At 35.6% G+C, this 27,066-nt stretch overlaps 7 protein-coding genes and 1 long non-coding RNA gene across 8 annotated transcripts; 7 read left to right on the forward strand and 1 right to left on the reverse strand.

The window, feature by feature from the left end:
- Positions 1-3,129: 3,129 nt before the first annotated feature.
- LOC145036774 (uncharacterized) lies at positions 3,130-3,980 on the forward strand. Its single transcript, XM_078985255.1, has one exon. It carries the CDS (start codon positions 3,251-3,253, stop codon positions 3,716-3,718), a length of 468 nt encoding a protein of 155 aa, XP_078841381.1. The 5' UTR covers positions 3,130-3,250; the 3' UTR covers positions 3,719-3,980.
- Positions 3,557-8,042, forward strand: LOC145036773 (serine/threonine-protein kinase/endoribonuclease IRE1a-like). Its single transcript, XM_078985253.1, has 8 exons — positions 3,557-3,671; positions 4,348-4,505; positions 5,086-5,317; positions 5,403-6,682; positions 6,781-6,953; positions 7,035-7,281; positions 7,348-7,651; positions 7,750-8,042. The coding sequence occupies exons 2-8, from the start codon at positions 4,363-4,365 to the stop codon at positions 7,885-7,887; spliced, it is 2,517 nt and encodes an 838-aa protein (XP_078841379.1). The 5' UTR covers positions 3,557-3,671; positions 4,348-4,362; the 3' UTR covers positions 7,888-8,042.
- Positions 8,043-10,126: 2,084 nt separating this feature from the next.
- LOC145035645 (uncharacterized) lies at positions 10,127-10,789 on the reverse strand. The gene has a single exon (XM_078984156.1). It carries the CDS (start codon positions 10,787-10,789, stop codon positions 10,127-10,129), a length of 663 nt encoding a protein of 220 aa, XP_078840282.1.
- Positions 10,790-14,058: 3,269 nt separating this feature from the next.
- LOC145036776 (uncharacterized) lies at positions 14,059-14,908 on the forward strand. The gene has a single exon (XM_078985257.1). The coding sequence runs from the start codon at positions 14,179-14,181 to the stop codon at positions 14,644-14,646; it is 468 nt and encodes a 155-aa protein (XP_078841383.1). The 5' UTR covers positions 14,059-14,178; the 3' UTR covers positions 14,647-14,908.
- On the forward strand, positions 14,485-18,970 carry LOC145036775 (serine/threonine-protein kinase/endoribonuclease IRE1a-like). The gene is made up of 8 exons (XM_078985256.1): positions 14,485-14,599; positions 15,276-15,433; positions 16,014-16,245; positions 16,331-17,610; positions 17,709-17,881; positions 17,963-18,209; positions 18,276-18,579; positions 18,678-18,970. Exons 2-8 carry the CDS (start codon positions 15,291-15,293, stop codon positions 18,813-18,815), a joined length of 2,517 nt encoding a protein of 838 aa, XP_078841382.1. The 5' UTR covers positions 14,485-14,599; positions 15,276-15,290; the 3' UTR covers positions 18,816-18,970.
- Positions 18,971-22,071: 3,101 nt separating this feature from the next.
- On the forward strand, positions 22,072-22,654 carry LOC145036777 (uncharacterized). The gene is made up of 3 exons (XM_078985258.1): positions 22,072-22,342; positions 22,425-22,496; positions 22,588-22,654. Exons 1-3 carry the CDS (start codon positions 22,130-22,132, stop codon positions 22,645-22,647), a joined length of 345 nt encoding a protein of 114 aa, XP_078841384.1. The 5' UTR covers positions 22,072-22,129; the 3' UTR covers positions 22,648-22,654.
- Positions 22,655-23,220: 566 nt separating this feature from the next.
- On the forward strand, positions 23,221-24,195 carry LOC145033743 (uncharacterized). The gene is made up of 3 exons (XR_013677681.1): positions 23,221-23,339; positions 23,414-23,593; positions 23,711-24,195. It is a non-coding gene; the product is annotated as an uncharacterized LOC145033743 (long non-coding RNA).
- A 1,300-nt stretch (positions 24,196-25,495) lies between these two features.
- LOC145035646 (uncharacterized) lies at positions 25,496-26,531 on the forward strand. The gene is made up of 2 exons (XM_078984157.1): positions 25,496-26,081; positions 26,152-26,531. Exons 1-2 carry the CDS (start codon positions 25,496-25,498, stop codon positions 26,529-26,531), a joined length of 966 nt encoding a protein of 321 aa, XP_078840283.1.
- Positions 26,532-27,066: the final 535 nt, after the last annotated feature.

A 27,066-nucleotide genomic window follows, 5' to 3' on the forward strand; every position in this document is an offset into this window, starting at 1 on the left:
TAAAAATTTTCTTGTTTTCTTTTACAACTTCATCCGCCCAAGGGATAAGTGTTGTTGTTGCTTCCGCTAAAAAAACAGCCAAAATGAAGAAGTTAAAATCAATAACATCGAAACTAATAAAACATTAATATTACAAATTTACGTAATACCTGCAAAGTTACGTCTTTGAAACCACCATTGTTGCATTGTAGCACGAAAAAAATCAATCAACATAAGTATTGGCACCTTACGTGCGTGTCTAGATAATGCATTTATAGACTCCGCACTGTTGGACGACATAAGATTGTATCGGTTCCCTTTAAAATGTGCCCTTGACCAGGTTTCTGGATTTATACTTTTAAGTACTCCCATACTGGTTCTTTTGTCTTTTTCATAACATCCATGGCAGCATCAAAAGCATCAACTGTGTACGCCCTACACGCCTCCCAAAAAATTCCTTTAACCGTCTTACTCTTGCCGAATCTAGATACTATGTTGAAATACAAATGGACACCACATATTCCATGATGAGCGTGAGGAAAAATGTTGGCAACAGATGTTGCTATAGATGGAGACCTATCAGATATAATTGTAAGCTCCTGCATATTTCCTATGCAATCACGTAATTTTTGAAAAAACCATGTCCAAGAATCAGTACACTCATTTTTGCATATACCATATGCAACCGGTAATATTTGATTTTGTCCGTCCTTAGTAACTGCAAGTAGCATGGTACCTTTGAACTCGCCCTTTAGGTGAGCTCCATCTACTACTAGGGTCGGCTTACAAAAATTGACAAAAGCTCGTACCTACAATACATTGTATATCTATTCAAATACACCAAAATAAATATTAAAAAAAAATTAGGACATGATAATACTAATCGAGCAACCGAGTGCGACGTACAAAAACTCAAACCGATCATCAGCATCTGTTTTAATATGTGTGACAGTACCCGGATTATGTTTGGCCAAGTTGTGACAATACGCCGGAAGTTTGGTAAAAGAATCCTTTTTCGTACCCCTTAACGACAACAATGCATATTGCTTCGCACGCCATGCCTGATGGTATGAGATATTGATATTCAATTGAGCATTCATATCATTAACAATTTCTTTTCCCCGATAAACTCTACTATAGTCTTCAGCCAAAACATCAGCAACATATTCACCCAAAACATATTTGTTTGCTTGTCGATGATTAGGTTGCAACAATGTTGAAGAACATGTGTGTACATCAACAAATTTATTCACTTGGAAAAGTCCATCAGCATTTTTAATTGCTTTTGCTCTTAGTAACCAAGAACAATTTTTCGAAACACACACAACTTCATACCTTGATTTGGTGGATCTACTTGTCCTCGTCTGGAAACCTTCTCGAAGACATTTTTTACCAATACAACGCTTTAAAAGTTCTTTGTTTTTAAATATACTCTCACATTGAATCTTTTGAAGATTAATGTCTACCATCTGTGTTGGGATATCTTCATTATTATCAACTGGCCATGCTGGTACAGGGGGCATACCGTGAAAAAGGTTATCGGGATACTTAGCTTTAACTTTATCACCCAACTCATCTTTGGAATTACTTTGTAGCTCGGTTATATCTAAACATACATCACCAACATCAACATAATGCCCGTAAACATGATTTTTTTCATTTTTTTGAGTTGAATTTTTTTTCTTTTTAGTTTTATCTACCACACGCCTATTCATAAGTTTAACTTCTTGTTCGGCAACATCATCACAACGACCACCAACATGATTAAGATATGTACCAACATCATCATCACCAACATACTTGTAATTCTCGGGATCCACATAGTGAATAGGTGAATAACTAACATTAACATTTTCAGCAACACTGTGAAACTGAGGTACACTAGGAGTATTGAAAGTACCTATCGGATCGTTGCTCCCTTTAAAACTGCATAAATTACCAACAACTTCGTTTCCAATTTCACCGCCCCCATTAACCTCCTCAACTTCATCAACCACCACAAACACTTTCACAGCCCTTCCTCCACTACATTTGATTACGTTTATCAACATTCTAACATCCACGTCTTCAACTATAGCTATATAATAATTTAATTCAGGATGGTGGAAACGAAGACTAATTCTATATTTGTCTAACAAACCAATTTTGCTTCTTACCAAAGATACAAAATCACTATAACTAATATACTCAGAAAATATCAAAGCAAGTTCAGAAATACCTCCCTGTGGACATATGTATTCCAGATTAGTTTCATTAACTTGCCATCTCCCACCCGTTACAAGACAAACCAAATATTCAATCATTTTTTGAGCAAATTGTAGAGATAGAGAGTATTTCACAAACAAATAACAACCAAAATGATATTTTTTCTACAAAAGTTTTTATATAGCAAAACCCATTTCGTAGTCAAACCAACTCATTCCATAGTCAAACTTAAAAAAAAAAATAAATAAAATAAAATAAAATAAAAAAAATTGCATGATTTCGCAGATAGGATCCGAGGATTTCGCAGATGGGACCTTCTCCATCTGCGAAATTACCCCTATTTATACCGAAAAAATTTAAAAAAAAAAAAAAAAATTCTCATCTACGAAAGTACAAATGCCTGAAGCACAGCTGTGCTTCAGGCACTTGTACTTTCGCAGATGGGACCTTCTCACCTGCGAAATGGGTGGCTAAATATGTAATCCCGATTTTTTTTGGCTATTTTTGTAATGCAATTAGTGTAATTGGCTATTTTTGTCATTTTCTCTAAAATCATTTTAGCCCGAGCCCGAATGTGCATAATACCAATCCAAATTCCAATGGACCTAAAGAAGAAGAAGAAGAAAAAAAAAACCCCGATTAAACACTTATGGAGGCGCTCGGCCCAAACTACCAAAAGCCGAAAATAGAATTCAGTCGACAGTCGACACTCCTCGATACGGCGGCGATCTTCGTCTTCGCTCAAGCAAATCTCCTTCTCCATTGTTGATCATTTCAAGGTATTATTCATGCTATCTCTCTCTATACAAGAATTGGCACAAGATCTGTATACACTCTAATTGTCTGAATAATTTTATTTATTCTTCCACGTGGAACCATATGTTTAGATGCAAATCCCTAATTCAATCAGACTTTTCGACTCGTTCACACTCCACTCACACTCCACAACAAGCACATACATCATTCTGTTATCCTTCTCTTTTAATTTCTTCATCTCGTAGTTTAGCGTTTAGGTTTTTTCGTTTTACTGTTCCAATTTTTATGTTCTTGTTCGGGTTGTAGTTAAATGGCGTCCCTGAAGGAAATTCTAACGCGTCGGCCAGTGGCGGCGACAGTCCGTCTCACCATCCCAGCCGGCGGAGCAAGACCTGGACCACCGGTAGGTCCGGCTGTAGGTCAGTACAAAGTTAACCTAATGGCGTTCTGCAAGGACTTCAACGCTCGCACACAGAAATACAAATCGGAAGCTCCAATCGCTGCTACTGTGACTGTTTTCAAAGACAATACTTTTGAATTGAGCGTTCGTTCTCCTTCAGTCACCTGGTTTCTAAAAAAAGCCGCCGGAATTGACTCCGGGAGTGGACGTGCAGGTCATGTTGTTGCATCAACCCTAACCCTAAAACACATCTATGAAATCGCAAAGGTGAAGCAAGCAGATCCGTATTGTCAGTACATGTCCTTGGAGGCGATTTCAAAATCAATTATAGGTACAGCTAAATCTATGGGGATTAAGGTTGAAAAGGAGTTGGATTGATGATGAATCTTGAAATCTTGATTAATGAATGTTAGATTTTTGTAGACTAGTGTACTTGAGATGATATCTGGATTTGAGTATTTGAAAATTGCTTTGAAAAACTGCATAAAATCTTCGTGTTTGAAGTTGTTTAAAGGTTTTCCTGTGTTGAAAGGTGAAACTTGAAGCCTGTGATTTCATATATCTTGCAATCTTTGTATAGTCTTTTGTTTTAACTTGTGGAAAAGTGATTATTGCAATCGACGTTTAAATTCTTGTGAAATTTTTGTATGTTGAAACATCTGCAAATGTGATGGTTTAACAGAAAACCAGTATCTCTGTTGCTTAGGTTTTGTTGAAATGGATATGATAGATTTAATTAGTTGGTTGATTGTACAATTAGTAAATGCTTAATAGGAAAATGAAATGACTTAGATGGGTAAAAATCTTTTCCAAATGGTCAAAAAACATCATTAAACTTATTTTTTTTCTTGTTATATCATATAACTTCGAATATTCCTCCGGCAATCCTTCGTTCCCTGCATATCCTTCATAGTCGTCTTACGAAGTTGAATTTTTACCCTAAATCATTATGATTTGGTAGCAAATTGAGTTCAATTCACAATCAATCCAACCCTGTTTGCTATCAGAATCAATCGCAATCGATGAATTACGCCTTGATCCGCTATTTATTTGCCGATTTCTTGCTCTTTTTGCTGTTGTTTGGATCGATTGACAGCGTTCAAAACTTGGAAATCTCGAAAGTCAATCAAGCACCGGCTAGGCGGTCTCTGTTATCTTTTCCGGAGTAAGTTTTCTCCTTTTTTACTCGTTAATTTGAGGTTGTTGATGAACAGTTTCTTCTCATGCATGTACACATGGCTGCCTGCTGCCATTCTGTTTTCCCTCTTTATCAAGGTGAAGATCTGTATATCGATCCATGCTGCTGCCATGTAGTTTGGGTTCTGTAAATTTTGCTCTTTCGGTTGAACTGAAGTATTACCATGAATTTTGTTCTCAACTTCAGCTTGGCTCGATTTTGGTCCCATATTACTTATTATAACTCCAATTTCCCCTTATTTGTTGGAATGGGCAATTCTATGCAATTCACAATGGTTCCTTTGCAATAAACTTGTAACTATGAATGTTATAATTGCTTACTCTCACATACTCTACACAGGGTTTGCTCTTCATTCTAACAAGTGCAAAGGCTTTTTTAATTAAGGTTCAGGATTTTACCACAATTAACCAAGATAAACATGATCTTACATAAGCAGAGTGCTGCACTCAACATAATTTTGCAAATTTATGATATTAGGGTACTTTTTTTGTAGTATCATTTGAAGTAATTCTCTTTCATGCACTTACATACCTCTCTCTCCAAACAGTAATCATGACACTGCCCTTGTTGCTGCATTGGATGGTACAATCAATTTGGTGTATCGTGATTCTGGGAGGATAATTTGGTCATTTGCATCAGGATCTCCAATCTACTCTTCATACCAGGCTTCTACCAGCCATGATGATGATAAGGAAAGTGCACCTGTGCCTGAAGGCAGTTATTATGTAGACTGTGGGGATGATTGGAAGCTGTATGCACACACAGATCTTGGCAAAGTGGTAAATTTCTGAAACTTTACTCTTGCTACCAATATCAACAATGTACTTTATTATTCAATTTCAACTACCTATTTGTAACTTACAGAGTATGGATATGACCATGGAGGAATTCATCAGAATCATGCCACACGTATCAGAGGATGGAGGAGTTATTCTTGGATCCAAAAAAACTACTGCATTTGTAGTTGATGCTAACACTGGAAGGTTAATACGTGTTCATCACAGCTCATCAACCAATGAACACTCAAATTTCATCTTCCAAAAAACCACCATGAAAAATGAAAAGTCAACTATGGTCAATGAAAAACCTGATAAACAATTCTCCTTCACAAGAACAGATTACTTACTCACATCATTTGCTGCAAATTCTGACAAAGTTCTATGGAATGTGACTGTAGCAGACATTGATGTTGCTTTACTTTGTCAAGAACCTCCAAATAAAATCATTCGTCCGTCTTTACCTCTCCCAAATAATCTTCGCTCAAAATCCAGTGTTGACTTTGACTTTGACTTTGACTTTGACTTCAACATGCCCTTGTCATGCCAGTCAAAAGCTGTTGTCCATAGGCTACGTACATCTCATAAGCTTGGTTCTTATAAAATCCATGGAAAACAAGCAGAAAAAAAAGTTCCAATCCTTCTACTCCCTCAAAATAAACCTTTACTACCCAATTCAAACAATAACCTTGACACCCAAAACCCCGAAATCCCTAGTCAACAAGATGTGAAAAAAGTCAACTTTCTTTCCGAAGGGCGAATGGCGTTTGTTGTAATTTTCATTCTGATTATTGCCATTGGTGGTCTTATGTATCGCCATCATACCATAATGGCTGCAATGTTGAAACAAAAACCTTCCTCTTCTTCTAGAAGGAAGAGGCATAGGAAACAAGGAAGGATTTATGCCAATGAAGATGGAAATGTTGATAGTGAAAGAAATCCAGTGCTAAATTTTAATCATTTAATCGAATGTGACACAGAAGGGCGTTCTATAGGCAAACTATTTGTGTCAAATAAAGAAATTGCAAAGGGTAGTAATGGAACAGTTGTTCTTGAAGGGGTATACGAAGGTCGTAAGGTTGCTGTGAAACGCCTCGTGAGGGCCCACCATGATGTTGCATTTAAAGAAATTCAAAATCTTATTGCTTCTGATCAACATCCAAATATTGTTAGGTGGTATGGAGTGGAATATGATCATGATTTTGTTTATCTTTCTTTGGAGCGTTGTGCTTGTAGCCTTTATGATTTAATTCAAATGAAGAAAGGGGGTTTAGAATTAGATTCAATCAATCGTGACATCATCATGCATGATGTTCATTTATGGAAACCAAATGGATACCCTTCGCCTATTTTGTTAAAATTGATGAGGTACATGTACATCCAACCATTTATAACAACAACATTGTACTTTATTTACATGTGTTACTTTATTTATATCTTTACTTTGATGTTTATTATTATTATAGGGATATAGTATCTGGGCTTGTTCATTTGCATGAATTAGGGATCATTCATCGGGATTTAAAGCCACACAATGTGTTAATAGTCAAAGAAAAATCAATATGTGGGAAGCTTTCTGACATGGGAATTAGCAGACGCCTCGTTGGCGACATGTTGTCATTAGGACTCCATGCTACTGGTAAGAAGATAAAACCAACTTAATTACAAAAACCGGGCTGTTTTTGACACGTTGTAAATTGTTACGGGTTATTTTCGTCAGGTTCCGGAAGTTCAGGGTGGCAAGCACCCGAACAACTTCTTCATGGACGCCAAACACGTGCGATAGATTTGTTCAGTTTAGGTTGTGTCCTGTTTTTCTGCATGACATGTGGCAGACACCCATTTGGTGATCATCTTGAACGTGATGTGAATGTGGTCAAAAACCGAGTCAACCTTTTTTTAGTTCGACATATTCCGGAAGCTTTTGACCTCTTCTCTAGATTACTAAACCCTAACCCTGAACTCAGGTAAAGTTATAAAATTACAATTTCAGTCCTCTGACGTTTTAAATTAATAAAGAATTTGCATTGTAGGCCAAGGGCTGTGGATGTGTTGCATCATCCTTTGTTTTGGGATTCCGAGGTGAGAATGTCGTTTCTAAGGGATACTAGTGATCGGGTGGAATTGGAAGACCGGGAATGTGATTCCGTTCTTCTTAGGGAATTGGAAAGTAAAGGTTCGGTGGCTTTGGGTGGAAAATGGGATGAAAAGATGGAACCGGAATTCATCAATAACATTGGTCGGTATAGGCGGTATAAATACAACGGTGTGCGTGACTTGCTTCGCGTCATTCGAAATAAATTAAATCATTACCGCGAATTACCCAAAGAAATTCAGGTTCGATTTTCTCAACATACAGAACGTTATCACTTTTTTTTTATTGACAGGACAGGTTGTACTGTGTTAATGATTGTTTTGATGATTATTGGACACAGGAATTGTTGGGAGGTGTACCGGAGGGGTTTAATGATTATTTTGGGAGTCGGTTCCCGAAGCTGTTGATGGAGGTGTACAATGTCATGTACCATTATTGTAAGGATGAAGAATGGTTCTATAAGTACTTGGAGCATTAATTATGTATTGTGTTTGTGGCAACTCTTTTAAGTTGTTTATATTTATGTATAAATCTATTTCATAGTGGTTGTTTATGTAAATATGATATATGTAATATATAGTAATGTATGATATACATCAATATTAATATATATGAATCTTTATTGTATGGAAATGCTCTTTTTCTTTCAATATTTTACAATATTAGTTGTTTAATTTCTTAATAATACCATATGACCTGATGTTATCAAATACAATGTTTTCACAGAAAAAGTATGTTTATCATTTTGAAATATCTTGATCTAAAAAACTATAACAAAGATGAAATTGTTTAAGGGAATATGTGGATGTATATTTTTGTAATTGTTATTTCATCGTAGTAATAATCAATTTTAATTATTTGGTTGACTATATTTTACTTATTTTCGGATCAAATTTTCAATTTTATAACTGTAACGAAATTATCCATATATTAGTATTTTATTTACGAGTTCTCTTAACCTGCTAGTTTTGAGAGACTTCTTTAACTTGCACTTCACACCTTTAAAATTATTTTCCCAAAAGTATTTTTTTTAATCAATTTATACATCAGTATTTTATTTATAAGAATTTTTTAAATAATCAAACGCTATCCCCTATAGGCCTATATCATATTTGATTACAACTAGTTATTTATTTTTATTTTTTCCATATCAAATAACTATATTATCGTGAATAAGTATTAAATTTTAATTATTCGACATAAAATCATTTTAGCCCGAATGTGCATAATACCAATCCAAATTCCAATGGACCTAAAGAAGAAGAAGAAGAAGAAAAAAAACCCCGATTAAACACTTATGGAGGCGCTCGGCCCAAACTACCAAAAGCCGAAAATAGAACTCAGTCGACAGTCGACACTCCTCGATACGGCGGCGATCTTCGTCTTCGCTCAAGCAAATCTCCTTCTCCATTGTTGATCATTTCAAGGTATTATTCAAGCTATCTCTCTCTATACAAGAATTGGCAAAAGATCTGTATACACTCTAATTGTCTGAATAATTTTATTTATTCTTCCACCTGGAACCATATGTTTAGATGCAAATCCCTAATTCAATCGCTATGCTATTAAAGGCAAAATTGCAAAAATGGTCCCTGTGTTTGGCAAAATTATGCGACTTTGGTCCAAAACGATACTTTGATGCACCACTGGTCCAAAATTGGATTTTTCCATTGTTTTTGGTCCCTCCCACTAACTTCCGTCCATATACTCCGTTACATGCAACAAAGACGGGGGTATTTTCGTCTTTCCACTTACAGGGACTTTTTTTGCAACCTTATTCAAAATAAAAGCAGAGCTACATCACTCTTCCATCTTCAACTTCACGAGCTTCATAGTCTTCCTACTCTGTGTTCACAATTTCTTAGAGATCAAAAATTAAAATGGTGATGTGTTTTTGTGGTAGGGAAGCGGTCGTTCGCACCTCCTGGACATCAGCAAACCCTGGTCGGAGGTTTCTTTCCTGCCCTCAAAAGGTAAGTGTTCGATTTTGCTATTTTACCCTCATTTTGGAAAATCACCCTCATGTTTAGGGTTTATTTTTTTACGTGAAGGGTTCCAGATGCCGATTCTTAGGATGGATTGATCCTCCCATGTGTGCAAGATCTATGTTGATAATACCCGGATTATTGAGGAATATCAACAATGTAAACTATCAAGTGGCAAGATTGAAGATGTGTTTGTTTGCAAGTTGGTTACTATTTGTGGTGGTTTGGGTACTTTTCATTTAGTAATAAGCAATTAGGGACCCCTGTAGTTGCATGTAATTTTGGGGGTTTTTGTTCTTATGAAATTGTAACAAGGGAATGTGGTAGTTTTTGGTATTTGATAATGTAATATCAGTTTAGGGTTATTTTGGACAACTTCAGAATTTTGTACCCTTTTCAAGGATATAATGACAATGTATTGCAGTTATCACCTAATGTTAATGTTTATTTGTTGTTTCAGAAAAAAGTTGTAATAACCATAAATGTGTTCCATAAACATGACAACCAACAGTTGGTATAAACCATAAACATCATTCTTCAACAATGACAAAAGGTTGACATTAGTTTGATGACCAAAAGGGCTAAAAGACCAAAATAAAACCATTACAACAAACTAGTTTTAAACCATTACATCCAAATGCACAAAAGTTGTGCTAAACCAAAAGATAAGTTTTTAAACAAAATACACTAATTCCTGCATTGACTGCTACCTCCATTCCCTCCTTGACTGCATCATGTATTCCCTCCTTGACTGCTTCCTGCATTCCCTCCTTCATTGCTTCCTGCATTCCCACCTTGACCCTTGCACGTCCTTGAGTTATGACCCCTATTGTTGCATTTCCCACACCTGACACTAACAAACTTTCTGGTAAGTTTTTCAGGTTCACCTGCACCATGATTTTGCATCTGTTTATCATATTTTTCATCTGCACTTCTCTTTCTCTTGGTCTTAGGTCTTCCAGGTTGATTGTGATGTGGTGGTGGTGTTAATTGAAATGGACATGTACTTTTTGGCCACATGGCTCTACCCTTTATAGGGTCCACAGTGTAAGAGTAAGCTTCATTCCATGTTTGAAGCCAATACACTTTGTTGACATAAGTGTAAAGCTCCCCAACATTGTCTCCACTATCAGCCATTTCATGTATTGTAGCTATGGCATGCCTGCATGGAATCCCATTCAATTCCCACCTTCTACATGTACATGACATATTTGTCATGTCAACCACATGCTGGTCATGCCAAGGACCATAAACTTCATACTTTGCAGTCCCATTCCATCTAGCTCTATATTGGACTGAAGCTTCCCTATTTCTCTCAAGTAACTTTGATGCTGTTGGAGTGAGTGGACCTGGAGCTTTGGACATCACTTTCTTCACATTGCAGATCCTCTTCATTAGGTACTGCCTGATGTACTCAAGACAACTTATGATGGGCTTATTCCTACCATGAATAAGCTTACTGTTGAAAACTTCACATAAATTGTTGAGCAATATATCTGATCCTGCTCTGCCTGTATTAAACAAGAAAATTATATGAACTAAATCATACACAAAGAGGAATAGTAAAGCTTCACCTAAGCTAGGGAATATAACCTGAAAAGTGGCTTCTGGCCCAATGGTGAGGGGGGATTTTCTTCAACCACTCAAAAGCATCCTTATCAAACTTGTTAAGTTCATTCATGTAGTGTTCAAATTCTGGTACTGTGGTTGCTATTGCACACTGCCATAAGTGATCTTTATACTCTTTTGTTTTCCATTTTTTCCTCATGTTCTCATAAATATGTCTTAGACAGAATCGATGCTCAGCCTGTGGGTATAGTTGTGCAATAGCAGGTAAGAGTCCCTGTATAGAATTTGAGTGCAACTCTAAGTCATCTCCCAAGCATTCTACATAATCATTGCAACAATCATATACAAATAAACTAGTAGTAATACAAAAAGAAGAAAATAGTACCTTTTGTCTATCACTCATGAAAGTAAAGTTAGAATTTGAGTGCAACTCTAAGTCATCTCCCAAGCATTCTAGAAACCATTTCCAGCTACTCATATTTTCAGTCTCAACAATGGCATATGCAAGTGGGTATATGCCGTTGTTTGAATCCAATCCAACTGCTGTGAGTACTTGGCCTGGAAAGGGTCCTTTCATTAAAGCACCATCTAGTCCCAGAATATCTCTTAAGCCTGCTTTAAACCCTTTCTTTAATGCCCCTAAGCAAATATACACCCTTTTAAACTGCCTTGTTTCTCTAGTACTGTTAGGCTCATTAACAACCTCAAGCTTCACAGTTGTACCCACATTAGTTGCTTGTAGTTCCATAAGATAATCTCTTAACACCTCGTATTGCTTTGTGTAGTCACCACTCACTTGCTTTGTAGCTGTTGCTTTTGCTCTCTGTACTTTGTGTATGGACACACCAACTTGTAGCCTCTTCTGAACTTACTCTTGAATGCTTCGAAGGGGTACTGTAGGGTTAGACTCAACCATGTCTAAGATTTCTGCAGATATATACTTCGCAGTGCAAGCCCTAAGTTTTATAGTTTGAACACAAGTATGTTTGTCCAGTAAAGTTTTCACATACCAATAATCGCTATCTTTTGACCGTGAAGTCTGCATTGACCAAGAACAATTAAATTTATTGCCCTTACCTACCCCACTTGCATTTACATTAGGTACATTACCTTTACACACAACCCTAAGCCTTGTTTTGTCGTTTTTCTTGAAGCCAAGATTCCTTCTAGTCTCAATGGCAAGTTTGTTGACTTTGTCCTTAATTTCCTTTTTACTTTTATACTTTTGACCCACTTGAAAAGTAACTGCATGGACTTCACCAAGAGAGCACTTCTTCTCCTTCACCATCTGTTTTAATATTGCTTTCCTTCTTTCATCATCACTATCTTCACCTAATGAGTCCCATTCATCATTATCAATTACTTCAACATCTTCAACATCTTCTGTATCAACAACTTCATTTTCAGTCTCAACACCTTTTCCTCTGTGGAACATATTCAACATCTAGATCAACATTCATATAGAAATCACTCATGTCCACCTCAATATCACTTACATAGTTTTCTTCATCTTCAAGAAAGTCACTGTCTTCCTCACTCCCTTCACTACCCCCTTCACTACCTCCTTCACCAAGTCCTTCACAAACTTCCTCACTTTCAAATTGAACTTCACCTAATCCTGTGCCAAGTTCTGCACCAACAGTTGCAGTGGGCACATCATCTGCATCAAAGAAAGGATCAAAGTCTTCAAATTGAAATGGTTGGCCATCAAAGGTATCAAACTCTCTTGTATTTACTTCTTGGTCACCAAGATTTGCAGCTTGATCATGAACTTCTGTCTCTTGATCACCAACAGGTGCACCTTGATCACTAATATTTGCACCTTCATTACCAATTTCAACACGTGCATCTTGATCACCAACAGTTGCACCTTGCTCACTAATATCTTGATCACCAACAGTTGCACCTTGCTCACTAATATCTTGATCACCAACAGTTGCACCTTGCTCACTAATATTTGCACCTTCATTACCAATTTCAACATCTGCATCTTGATCACCAACAGCTGCAGTGTGTTCCAAGTTGAAACACAATTTCTTACTACATGATTGACTCCCATCAACTAACCTCAATCTCTTATTTGAATTGTATTTGGGTGTCTCATATGTTACTAAACACAATTCAAGATTTGGGACATCTTGATCACCAACAGTTGCAGTGGGCACATCATCTGCTATTTCCTCAATTATGACCCTAGGTTTAACTCTTGGAGACATAAAGTATGTAAGTAACTTAGTTTCATTATGTTCAGTGTATACCTTGATGATCTTATGATGTTCAATGTACTGTGCAAGACTAAGTACATCAATATCATTCCCTAGAGCTCTAAGACCAAACTCCAAATCTCCATTTGGCAATTGATAGTGGTAATAAATGACTGGTGGTACATCATAACCAAGCTTCAGCATCACCTCATCCAACTCATGCACAGAGAACTCATCCATGTCTACCAAGTCAATGTGGTCTAATTTTCCTTCATTATAGCTTATCCCTGGAAATTTTGTGAACCTCCCTCCATGATGGAGCTCAATAGTGAACATCGTGGGATGTCCTTCTGTAAAAATCATGAACCAAACCAAAAAAACATTACTTTATATGGATTGTAAAAGATTTTTTTTTTTGTTTCAAAGAAATATGTAAGAAACAGAGTACGTTACCGTAAATTCAGATTGCATCAAAACACTGATTTCTTGGCCTGATTTCCCACATTTGGACCATACTCGTGGATTCAAACTTACGATTGCGGTTGATGACCAAATGCAAGATTTCAATGAACGATTAGGGTTTTCGATCAACGAAGTGGGTTTAGTGCGTAGAGTGAAGGGTCATTAACTGTGTATATCATTCAATATGGCGGTAATCGATGATATGGAGGTGGAAAGACGAAAATACCCCCGTCTTTGTTGCATGTAACGGAGTATATGGACGGAAGTTAGTAGGAGGGACCAAAAGCAATGGAAAAATCCAATTTTGGACCAGTGCTGCATCAAAGTATCGTTTTGGACCAAAGTCGCATAATTTTGCCAAACACAGGGACCATTTTTGCAATTTTGTCGCTATTAAAAATCAGACTTTTCGACTCATTCACACTCCACAACAAGCACATACATCATTCTGTTATCCTTCTCTTTTAATTTCTTCATCTCGTAGTTTAGCGTTTAGGTTTTTTCGTTTTACTGTTCCAATTTTTATGTTCTTGTTCGGGTTGTAGTTAAATGGCGTCCCTGAAGGAAATTCTAACGCGTCGGCCAGTGGCGGCGACAGTCCGTCTCACCATCCCAGCCGGCGGAGCAAGACCTGGACCACCGGTAGGTCCGGCTGTAGGTCAGTACAAAGTTAACCTAATGGCGTTCTGCAAGGACTTCAACGCTCGCACACAGAAATACAAATCGGAAGCTCCAATCGCTGCTACTGTGACTGTTTTCAAAGACAATACTTTTGAATTGAGCGTTCGTTCTCCTTCAGTCACCTGGTTTCTAAAAAAAGCCGCCGGAATTGACTCCGGGAGTGGACGTGCAGGTCATGTTGTTGCATCAACCCTAACCCTAAAACACATCTATGAAATCGCAAAGGTGAAGCAAGCAGATCCGTATTGTCAGTACATGTCCTTGGAGGCGATTTCAAAATCAATTATAGGTACAGCTAAATCTATGGGGATTAAGGTTGAAAAGGAGTTGGATTGATGATGAATCTTGAAATCTTGATTAATGAATGTTAGATTTTTGTAGACTAGTGTACTTGAGATGATATCTGGATTTGAGTATTTGAAAATTGCTTTGAAAAACTGCATAAAATCTTCGTGTTTGAAGTTGTTTAAAGGTTTTCCTGTGTTGAAAGGTGAAACTTGAAGCCTGTGATTTCATATATCTTGCAATCTTTGTATAGTCTTTTGTTTTAACTTGTGGAAAAGTGATTATTGCAATCGACGTTTAAATTCTTGTGAAATTTTTGTATGTTGAAACATCTGCAAATGTGATGGTTTAACAGAAAACCAGTATCTCTGTTGCTTAGGTTTTGTTGAAATGGATATGATAGATTTAATTAGTTGGTTGATTGTACAATTAGTAAATGCTTAATAGGAAAATGAAATGACTTAGATGGGTAAAAATCTTTTCCAAATGGTCAAAAAACATCATTAAACTTATTTTTTTTCTTGTTATATCATATAACTTCGAATATTCCTCCGGCAATCCTTCGTTCCCTGCATATCCTTCATAGTCGTCTTACGAAGTTGAATTTTTACCCTAAATCATTATGATTTGGTAGCAAATTGAGTTCAATTCACAATCAATCCAACCCTGTTTGCTATCAGAATCAATCGCAATCGATGAATTACGCCTTGATCCGCTATTTATTTGCCGATTTCTTGCTCTTTTTGCTGTTGTTTGGATCGATTGACAGCGTTCAAAACTTGGAAATCTCGAAAGTCAATCAAGCACCGGCTAGGCGGTCTCTGTTATCTTTTCCGGAGTAAGTTTTCTCCTTTTTTACTCGTTAATTTGAGGTTGTTGATGAACAGTTTCTTCTCATGCATGTACACATGGCTGCCTGCTGCCATTCTGTTTTCCCTCTTTATCAAGGTGAAGATCTGTATATCGATCCATGCTGCTGCCATGTAGTTTGGGTTCTGTAAATTTTGCTCTTTCGGTTGAACTGAAGTATTACCATGAATTTTGTTCTCAACTTCAGCTTGGCTCGATTTTGGTCCCATATTACTTATTATAACTCCAATTTCCCCTTATTTGTTGGAATGGGCAATTCTATGCAATTCACAATGGTTCCTTTGCAATAAACTTGTAACTATGAATGTTATAATTGCTTACTCTCACATACTCTACACAGGGTTTGCTCTTCATTCTAACAAGTGCAAAGGCTTTTTTAATTAAGGTTCAGGATTTTACCACAATTAACCAAGATAAACATGATCTTACATAAGCAGAGTGCTGCACTCAACATAATTTTGCAAATTTATGATATTAGGGTACTTTTTTTGTAGTATCATTTGAAGTAATTCTCTTTCATGCACTTACATACCTCTCTCTCCAAACAGTAATCATGACACTGCCCTTGTTGCTGCATTGGATGGTACAATCAATTTGGTGTATCGTGATTCTGGGAGGATAATTTGGTCATTTGCATCAGGATCTCCAATCTACTCTTCATACCAGGCTTCTACCAGCCATGATGATGATAAGGAAAGTGCACCTGTGCCTGAAGGCAGTTATTATGTAGACTGTGGGGATGATTGGAAGCTGTATGCACACACAGATCTTGGCAAAGTGGTAAATTTCTGAAACTTTACTCTTGCTACCAATATCAACAATGTACTTTATTATTCAATTTCAACTACCTATTTGTAACTTACAGAGTATGGATATGACCATGGAGGAATTCATCAGAATCATGCCACACGTATCAGAGGATGGAGGAGTTATTCTTGGATCCAAAAAAACTACTGCATTTGTAGTTGATGCTAACACTGGAAGGTTAATACGTGTTCATCACAGCTCATCAACCAATGAACACTCAAATTTCATCTTCCAAAAAACCACCATGAAAAATGAAAAGTCAACTATGGTCAATGAAAAACCTGATAAACAATTCTCCTTCACAAGAACAGATTACTTACTCACATCATTTGCTGCAAATTCTGACAAAGTTCTATGGAATGTGACTGTAGCAGACATTGATGTTGCTTTACTTTGTCAAGAACCTCCAAATAAAATCATTCGTCCGTCTTTACCTCTCCCAAATAATCTTCGCTCAAAATCCAGTGTTGACTTTGACTTTGACTTTGACTTTGACTTCAACATGCCCTTGTCATGCCAGTCAAAAGCTGTTGTCCATAGGCTACGTACATCTCATAAGCTTGGTTCTTATAAAATCCATGGAAAACAAGCAGAAAAAAAAGTTCCAATCCTTCTACTCCCTCAAAATAAACCTTTACTACCCAATTCAAACAATAACCTTGACACCCAAAACCCCGAAATCCCTAGTCAACAAGATGTGAAAAAAGTCAACTTTCTTTCCGAAGGGCGAATGGCGTTTGTTGTAATTTTCATTCTGATTATTGCCATTGGTGGTCTTATGTATCGCCATCATACCATAATGGCTGCAATGTTGAAACAAAAACCTTCCTCTTCTTCTAGAAGGAAGAGGCATAGGAAACAAGGAAGGATTTATGCCAATGAAGATGGAAATGTTGATAGTGAAAGAAATCCAGTGCTAAATTTTAATCATTTAATCGAATGTGACACAGAAGGGCGTTCTATAGGCAAACTATTTGTGTCAAATAAAGAAATTGCAAAGGGTAGTAATGGAACAGTTGTTCTTGAAGGGGTATACGAAGGTCGTAAGGTTGCTGTGAAACGCCTCGTGAGGGCCCACCATGATGTTGCATTTAAAGAAATTCAAAATCTTATTGCTTCTGATCAACATCCAAATATTGTTAGGTGGTATGGAGTGGAATATGATCATGATTTTGTTTATCTTTCTTTGGAGCGTTGTGCTTGTAGCCTTTATGATTTAATTCAAATGAAGAAAGGGGGTTTAGAATTAGATTCAATCAATCGTGACATCATCATGCATGATGTTCATTTATGGAAACCAAATGGATACCCTTCGCCTATTTTGTTAAAATTGATGAGGTACATGTACATCCAACCATTTATAACAACAACATTGTACTTTATTTACATGTGTTACTTTATTTATATCTTTACTTTGATGTTTATTATTATTATAGGGATATAGTATCTGGGCTTGTTCATTTGCATGAATTAGGGATCATTCATCGGGATTTAAAGCCACACAATGTGTTAATAGTCAAAGAAAAATCAATATGTGGGAAGCTTTCTGACATGGGAATTAGCAGACGCCTCGTTGGCGACATGTTGTCATTAGGACTCCATGCTACTGGTAAGAAGATAAAACCAACTTAATTACAAAAACCGGGCTGTTTTTGACACGTTGTAAATTGTTACGGGTTATTTTCGTCAGGTTCCGGAAGTTCAGGGTGGCAAGCACCCGAACAACTTCTTCATGGACGCCAAACACGTGCGATAGATTTGTTCAGTTTAGGTTGTGTCCTGTTTTTCTGCATGACATGTGGCAGACACCCATTTGGTGATCATCTTGAACGTGATGTGAATGTGGTCAAAAACCGAGTCAACCTTTTTTTAGTTCGACATATTCCGGAAGCTTTTGACCTCTTCTCTAGATTACTAAACCCTAACCCTGAACTCAGGTAAAGTTATAAAATTACAATTTCAGTCCTCTGACGTTTTAAATTAATAAAGAATTTGCATTGTAGGCCAAGGGCTGTGGATGTGTTGCATCATCCTTTGTTTTGGGATTCCGAGGTGAGAATGTCGTTTCTAAGGGATACTAGTGATCGGGTGGAATTGGAAGACCGGGAATGTGATTCCGTTCTTCTTAGGGAATTGGAAAGTAAAGGTTCGGTGGCTTTGGGTGGAAAATGGGATGAAAAGATGGAACCGGAATTCATCAATAACATTGGTCGGTATAGGCGGTATAAATACAACGGTGTGCGTGACTTGCTTCGCGTCATTCGAAATAAATTAAATCATTACCGCGAATTACCCAAAGAAATTCAGGTTCGATTTTCTCAACATACAGAACGTTATCACTTTTTTTTTATTGACAGGACAGGTTGTACTGTGTTAATGATTGTTTTGATGATTATTGGACACAGGAATTGTTGGGAGGTGTACCGGAGGGGTTTAATGATTATTTTGGGAGTCGGTTCCCGAAGCTGTTGATGGAGGTGTACAATGTCATGTACCATTATTGTAAGGATGAAGAATGGTTCTATAAGTACTTGGAGCATTAATTATGTATTGTGTTTGTGGCAACTCTTTTAAGTTGTTTATATTTATGTATAAATCTATTTCATAGTGGTTGTTTATGTAAATATGATATATGTAATATATAGTAATGTATGATATACATCAATATTAATATATATGAATCTTTATTGTATGGAAATGCTCTTTTTCTTTCAATATTTTACAATATTAGTTGTTTAATTTCTTAATAATACCATATGACCTGATGTTATCAAATACAATGTTTTCACAGAAAAAGTATGTTTATCATTTTGAAATATCTTGATCTAAAAAACTATAACAAAGATGAAATTGTTTAAGGGAATATGTGGATGTATATTTTTGTAATTGTTATTTCATCGTAGTAATAATCAATTTTAACTATTTGGTTGACTATATTTTACTTATTTTCGGATCAAATTTTCAATTTTATAACTGTAACGAAATTATCCATATATTAGTATTTTATTTACGAGTTCTCTTAACCTGCTAGTTTTGAGAGACTTCTTTAACTTGCACTTCACACCTTTAAAATTATTTTCCCAAAAGTATTTTTTTTAATCAATTTATACATCAGTATTTTATTTATAAGAATTTTTTAAATAATCAAACGCTATCCCCTATAGGCCTATATCATATTTGATTACAACTAGTTATTTATTTTTATTTTTTCCATATCAAATAACTATATTATCGTGAATAAGTATTAAATTTTAATTATTCGACATAAAATCATTTTAGCCCGAATGTGCATAATACCAATCCAAATTCCAATGGACCTAAAGAAGAAGAAGAAGAAAAAAAAACCCCGATTAAACACTTATGGAGGCGCTCGGCCCAAACTACCAAAAGCCGAAAATAGAACTCAGTCGACAGTCGACACTCCTCGATACGGCGGCGATCTTCGTCTTCGCTCAAGCAAATCTCCTTCTCCATTGTTGATCATTTCAAGGTATTATTCAAGCTATCTCTCTCTATACAAGAATTGGCACAAGATCTGTATACACTCTAATTGTCTGAATAATTTTATTTATTCTTCCACCTGGAACCATATGTTTAGATGCAAATCCCTAATTCAATCGCTATGCTATTAAAAATCAGACTTTTCGACTCATTCACACTCCACAACAAGCACATAAAAACGGTTTTTTTTTTTTTTTTTTTTTTTTCATTTTCACCATTCTCTACACAAAAACTCTCTCTAACTTTGGGCTTCTCTCGGAATTTTGGCTAGTTTTTGAAGAAAATGGAGGATTATGTCAACAATCCCGCAAATATGGTTAGATTTTAACTCTTTTAATGTTTAAAGTTAATTTTTTTTTTATCAATTGTTGTATTATTTAGTGTTAAAAAAGGGTAATTTTGTTGTGTTTGATAGTTTTAGTATATTTTTAGTATACTTGAAGTTTAAATGCAAGTAGAGACAAGTAGAGACTGCGTGGATAATGTTTACAATTTGTTATTTTTGTAGTTTTTTTAGTTGTTGTATAATTGTTTATAACCTGAAATCTTGTAAATTTTTATCCTATAATTGTTTATATAAACTGTATATATATTTGTCGTATAACATTTGTATAAGTTGAAAATTTGTCGTATATATATTGTTAGAAATTGTTTTTATTTGTCGTATAAGTTGAAAAATTTGTATAAAGTAGTTGTATAACTTGCAAAATTATTAGTTTGGTTGTCGTTTTATTTTTAAATTTTTTTGTTTATATGGTTATGGTTATATAATGTTAGTTTTAATTAGAAAGATAAAAATTGTTTACATATTTGTCGTTTAAGTTGAAAATTTGTTTAAGTTGAAAATATGTTTAAGTTGAAAATATTTATATAATTATGTATGATATTGTGATCTATCGTAAATATATTTGTTGTATAACTTGGAAAATTGTTTATATATGTGTATGTTATTGTTTTTTATCGGAAATATATATATTAGTAATTAAGAAAGTATTTGCAGTTCGTAATATATTTAAAAAAAAGTATATTTTTTAGTTATCTAATTTGTTTTTGTGTTTTTTTTTTGCAGCATGATTTTAGTTTAATGAATACGAAAGCCTTTGCGAACCTAAAAGGCTCTGGCGGTAACATATGGGAAGTCTTTGAAGTTTTAGATGATGCCCGACGTGCTATTTTCAGAAATACCGTCTTTGGCTATTTTATTGATGTCCCTCGTTTACAAGGGGACGCTTTATTGTTTCATAAAATGTTCCTTCATCAGATCCGGCCGGACCCTGTTTTATCTCCAGATGGAATAAAACGTTTATATTTTCGAGTAGGCAATACCAAAATGGTTTATGGGCCGGAAGAGTTTTGTTTGATTACCGGCTTCAATTTTGGGGAGTATCCAAAAAACATTGGGAGAAAAGGGTCGGAAAAATTAATAAGCAGTAAAAAAAGATGTTTACTGCGTGAACGGCTATTTCCGGACCATACTAATAGTTCGGTGAAAATCGGCGACCTGAAAATTTTAATTTTAAATCAAACATTCCTAGCACTTGACGACCTTGATGCAGTTAGAGTATGTTTGATATACATTTTGTGTGAAGGTTTTTTGGGCAAAGAAGTTAACGATCGGGTGCCACAAGATTGGTTTTTTTTGGCTGAGAATTTGGATCTCTGGAATAGGTATATTTTCTTTACGTTAAAAGTTCTATTTTATTAAAGTTATAATTTATATAATAATGAATTTTGTTTTTTTTGTTTTGTTAGCTTCGCTTGGGGTAGCTATCTATGGGATTTTACTTATGTTGACCTTGAGGATACGTGGAGTAAGATACATCATTATTTATCACTTCCTCAGCGTGGTCAAACTTTAAAGTATTCCGTCTCAGGATTTACGGCTCCAATTAGGGTATAAAAATTTTCTTATATTTATATTGTTTTATTGTTATATTTTTTATTTTAATTTTAACTTTTATTACTGTTATTGTACAAAATTGTAGATATGGATATATGAGATGATTCCGGCTATTCGTGCATGTGGATTTGCATTGAGAAAAAATAAAGACTTGCCTCGGATGAAAAGATGGAGCGGAACAAAAAAATTGAAATGGGTTGACGTGAACAAGATTTGGTCAAAGATGCAGGTTTAAAAATATTTCGTTTATTATTAATAAAGTTGATTATTATAGTTTTATATGCATTTTTAATATGTCAAATTTTTTAGGAGGGGCTACCACCAAGACAAAACATGTTACCGGGTGATGGTGAGATGACATCTTTTTATTATATGTCATTTCAAGAGTATGTAGGGAAAGCAGTTCCATCCCCAGTACGGGACCATTTTAGGAGACAAGACGAATCTTCGTCTAGTATGTCGTCCAGTGGTCGCTCTCATGGTAGAGGTCGGGGCAGTGGGAAACACAAGCTAGACGAGTTGTTGAAACGGGTACATGCACTGGAGCAGCATGTGTTTATGAACCGACAACCTACAGAGGTTTTTGTTGAAGAAGTGAATAATGAACAATTTTGGAACGACATTTTTTTTGAGGAACCGACAGTGTCACAAAGAAATTATGATGAACAGGTTAGTTACACGCTACATTATTTATTAAATTTTATTAACATATATGAATACCTGTGTTCATATTTTATATTTGAAAATATAGGTTGTGCAAGATGAAGTGATGAATAAAAACAATACAACTCAAAATGTTTTTGGTGATACTCAAGACGACAAGGTTGTTATAGATGTTACCTTTACGATTTTAATAATTACTTTTTAATAAAGTGTATTTTGTTATTAAGTAAAAAGTTATATTTTTAATGTAGGTGTTGGAGGAGAGTACTCAGTATGCGGGGAACAAATTTGATGATGTGTGTGTGATGTAAACGATTATAGTGAAGTTAAAGAGGTTATTATATAGTTACATTAATATTATATTAATATTTTGTTTATTTAGATATTATTGCTTATTAAATTATGTGTATTTCGTTATTAAGTATAAAGTATTATCTTTAATGTAGGAGTGGGAGGAGAGGAATGACAATGCATGGAACAAATTTGATGATGATGTGCCGGATGAAGACGAACTAATAGTAACGGGAAATGTAGATTATTTTCATGATGATGATGATGACAAAGAAGTTACACCCGATAAACCTAGGAGTCGAAAACCATCACAATTTTTATGCACTCCTTACACCGAGGTATTCGTTTTATTTATAAACTGATGATTTTATGTTTATGTGAATTATCTATGTTTATGTGAATTATCTGAAAGATATACATTTAAACATATGAATATTGTTTTTAGTTGCACACGACACCGAAACAAAAAAGAAGAACAAAAAAGAAGGTTGGTACGAAATCAACATGCCTCGTTCCTCCTCCACTTTTTGGTGTTGCTCATGACTTCTCCATGTTGCGCCTGCAACCTTACGTAGCAGGCGGTGAGGATGTCATCCAAAATTATGTATTGCATTCATACGATGTGCAGCATCGTTTGTTTAATTTCGTGTTAGATAGAGATTTTTGGAGCTCATTGTTTGGGCATACACACGACGGATGGTTGGAGTCAGCGGTAAATAAATTGTTAATTAATTCTTTTAAAAGTTAATTGTTTTTTAGTCAATAACAAAAGTATCATGTGTGCAGCATATAACCATTTGGTACCGACTTTTGATGGAGAGACGGTTAGAGAGCGACCGACATACAATAATGCCTCCAAATTTTTTTGTTTCTCATGCTTTGGAAGAAGGACAGGACTGGAGGGCGTTTATGGCTGGTATTGCTACATACCTGAACTTCATGGTTGCTTGGTGGGATGTTGATACGGTAAACTTAATAGTTTATATTGAAAATAATATCGTTTTTTTTGTTATGTATTTGTATTGTGATGTTTTTGTATTGTGATGTAAATAAACATAATTTTATTTTCTGATCCTTATACAGGTCTTATTGCCGATTCATTCATCCCCTAATCATTGGCTATTTGGGGAACTACGATTAGCGTCAATGGAAGTGCATATTTATGACAGTCTTGGTAGAGGTGCTTATGAAAAATTCCAATCCGAAGGAATCTTTTCCAAATTTGAACGTCGGGTGGCAAATTATTTGGACAAGATTAAGTATTGGGCGCGGAGGAACATCCCAAGGATTCCATTGAATATGCAATTCATTTATGAAGAAAACGTTCCCCAACAAAGTAGTCATTTGGGAGATTGCGGTGTATTTCTTTGTATGTTTATGGAGCAATTGGTTTCAGGTCAACCAATACGTGTTCTTATTGACCCAAAGAACGCAGCTTTAGAGTTCCGTCTCCGGATGGCAAAAATTATTTGGGGGTCTAGTCTTGCTCCTCTGTAGTTGGATTATATAAATGTATAAATAATTTAATGTTGGATTTCATTATTAGTTAATCTTTAGAGTTTACTCAACGGATGACAAAAAATATAACGTTACGACAATTACAACAATTTAATGACCTACTAATTACTTATCAATAAATTTAACATAAGAACGACCACAACATTTGTTTTAACGTTACAAATACAACAATTTATTGACTAACAACTTCAAAACCATAAAAACAATATTGAAAAGCTTACAACTTGTAAACAAGAACTGCCAAGAACAACACCCAACTACAAACCAACGCTATCTTTAACTTCTTATTTTCTGATTGAAAGAGCTTATTAGAGTTAGCTACTTTAGCTATTACCATAGAAGATTGGTCCTTCTCTTCATCAACCCAACTGATAAACCCGCATTTTGGTCCCTGTTAAATTTAATATCCACAGTAAGAAAATAAATTTGTGTGATGTAAACACGAGGGTTTAAATTTGAATGACGGTAAGAACATGATACCAAATACGGGCAAGCGTAGAACAATCTTTCTGGGTTTTTAGCTGTACCCGAAATCCTAACGATACGTTCTCCTCCACAATTGCAGTATGCCATTAGCCTTCTTATTCTTTTAAATCGGAGTTACTTTCTCAGTTAAATTTTTTCATAATGAGTGACACCCATTTATAGAATAAATCATATTACAGACAATTCTTTTTGACTATGAAATGAACTGGTTTGACTATGAATTCAAAAAGTTCAACTATGGAATGCAGACAAGTACATTCTGTAGTATTGTCATGTCGGTCAGTGAAATTTGACTATGAAATGAACCGGTTTGACTATGAATTCAAAAAGGTCAACTATGAAATGCAGACAAGTACATTCTGTAGTATTGTCATGTCGGTCAGTGAAATTTGACTATGAAATGAACTGGTTTGACTATGAATTCAAAAAGGTCAACTACGAATTTAAAAGGTTAAACTATGAATTTTGATCAGTAGAGATACAATATCTTCTATTTATAATTCCATTAGTGTGATCATTGTAGAGCACAATTATCGGTATTGAAAATGAGTAGTCACAGCCAAAGAACCTTTTCTCAACTACCAATTTTCTTGCATAACCTTCAAAGAACAAATCCTAATACCTTCACAGCCATTAAGAAAACCGATAGCAACCGCTTTCAATTCTGTTTTGTGGCTTTGGGTTGCGTGGTATAACATTCTTCTTTTATTGAGTTATACAATATTTCATGGTAATGTATGTCGATTAGTTCTTACATAACACTAATATGTGTTCGTTTTTATGTAGATTCGTACCTTCCTTAGGTGCATGATACCGCTGATATATGTGGGTTATTTACCCCTTCTTGGGAGCTTTCTGACAACAATGTACTTCGCAGTGGCTTTAGATGGAAATCATGAGCCACTGCTCTTAGCACTTGGTTTGGGAACCTTACAGTGTGAAGAATCATGGAGATGGTTCATGATGAGGTTAAGAGATTGTTTAGGTGAGGACACAGAGGTTGGTTTCATAAGCAACATGTGTGATAACATAGACTTTGGTGTTGACAGTGCCTACCCGGATTCCTATCATGGATATTGTCCTAAAGATATAGCTCGAAAGATACGTGAGTCTATCGGACATAACAATACGGAAGTCGAATCGATGTTTTGGAAGTCATGCAATGCATATAGCGTTGATGAATTTTACTTGTGTTTCGAAAGGTTGCAAAGTACATGTAGGCAACCACCTTTCTACACCTTGCTTATGAGTCCAATTTACTGGCTTGACGATATACCGATTTCAAAATGGACAAGAGCATTTTTCCCAAAAATACGTTACAATGTTAAATCGATTGACGTCCCTGAAATTTTGCAAATTATATCCTCACGTGAGTTTCCTATAACAACGATAATTGAGTTAACCACAACGTCGATAAAATCAAAGTATGCTGATAGGGCCGAACTAGCTGGTAAGGGAGATTGTTATATTTTGTTTTTTTTATTGTGCTGCTATTTTTATTAAAATATCAAATTTTACAGGGAGGTTGTCTGGTGGGTTGACCCCTTACGTTGAGAGTAAGGTTCAAAAAAGTCTCAACAAGTCTTACAATTGTAATGCAAAACGTTTGTATGGGGATACATTTGAAGTCCATGACACTTTTGCCACCAGCAACGTACAACTTGAACGAAGGGTATGTAGTTGTGGTAAATGGCAAAAAAGAGGTATACCATGTGGCCACGCTATAGCATGTCTAAGAACTCGTACATCTGAGTCCATTCAGAGAATGGTTGAATACAAGTTCACTAATTATGTGTATCGAGTTGCATATGGATCTGAGTTGGTGAATGGTATACCATCATATGAGCATTGGGAAATACCAAATGAAACGGTGGTCCTGTTACCTCCCTCAATGCAGTAGTTATTCATGTAGCACATTTATGTTTTATGTAGTATTATGTATTAGTTTTTTATGTACTCCGTTTTTATTTTACTGCTGTGTTACGTATTAGTTATCCATGTACCCAATTTATTTTTTATGTCGTATTATGTGTTAGTTATTTATGTACCCCGGTTTTATTTTATTGCTTTCTAAATATTGGCTATTGAGGGAACAACATACATTACAAGAAATGGACGTTTATTAAATAGTAACGACTAGACACATACAACAACAAGCAACTTAAATAACGAAAAACAATTAACTTAACCAACATGCATATTAAAAATAAGGGACATTCTTTAAAACATTCCATGCATCTAAGTGGGTAAACTCGCTACCATCGTATTGAAAGCGGTATAGTTCCAAAGCCACCTGCCGTAGAATGTCTTCATCCGTATTTGCATGTTCGTTATCCAACTCGTTATAAATACGTTGAAATTGTTTCACCTTCATTTTCATATCCAGAAACTTCGCTTTGACATCTCTTCTTCTTCGATATTGAGTGCGGTTCATT

Source organism: Lactuca saligna, chromosome 3 (assembly GCF_052625555.1).
Source record: "Lactuca saligna cultivar CGN05327 chromosome 3, ASM5262555v1, whole genome shotgun sequence".
In the NCBI taxonomy this organism is placed as follows: domain Eukaryota; kingdom Viridiplantae; phylum Streptophyta; class Magnoliopsida; order Asterales; family Asteraceae; genus Lactuca; species Lactuca saligna.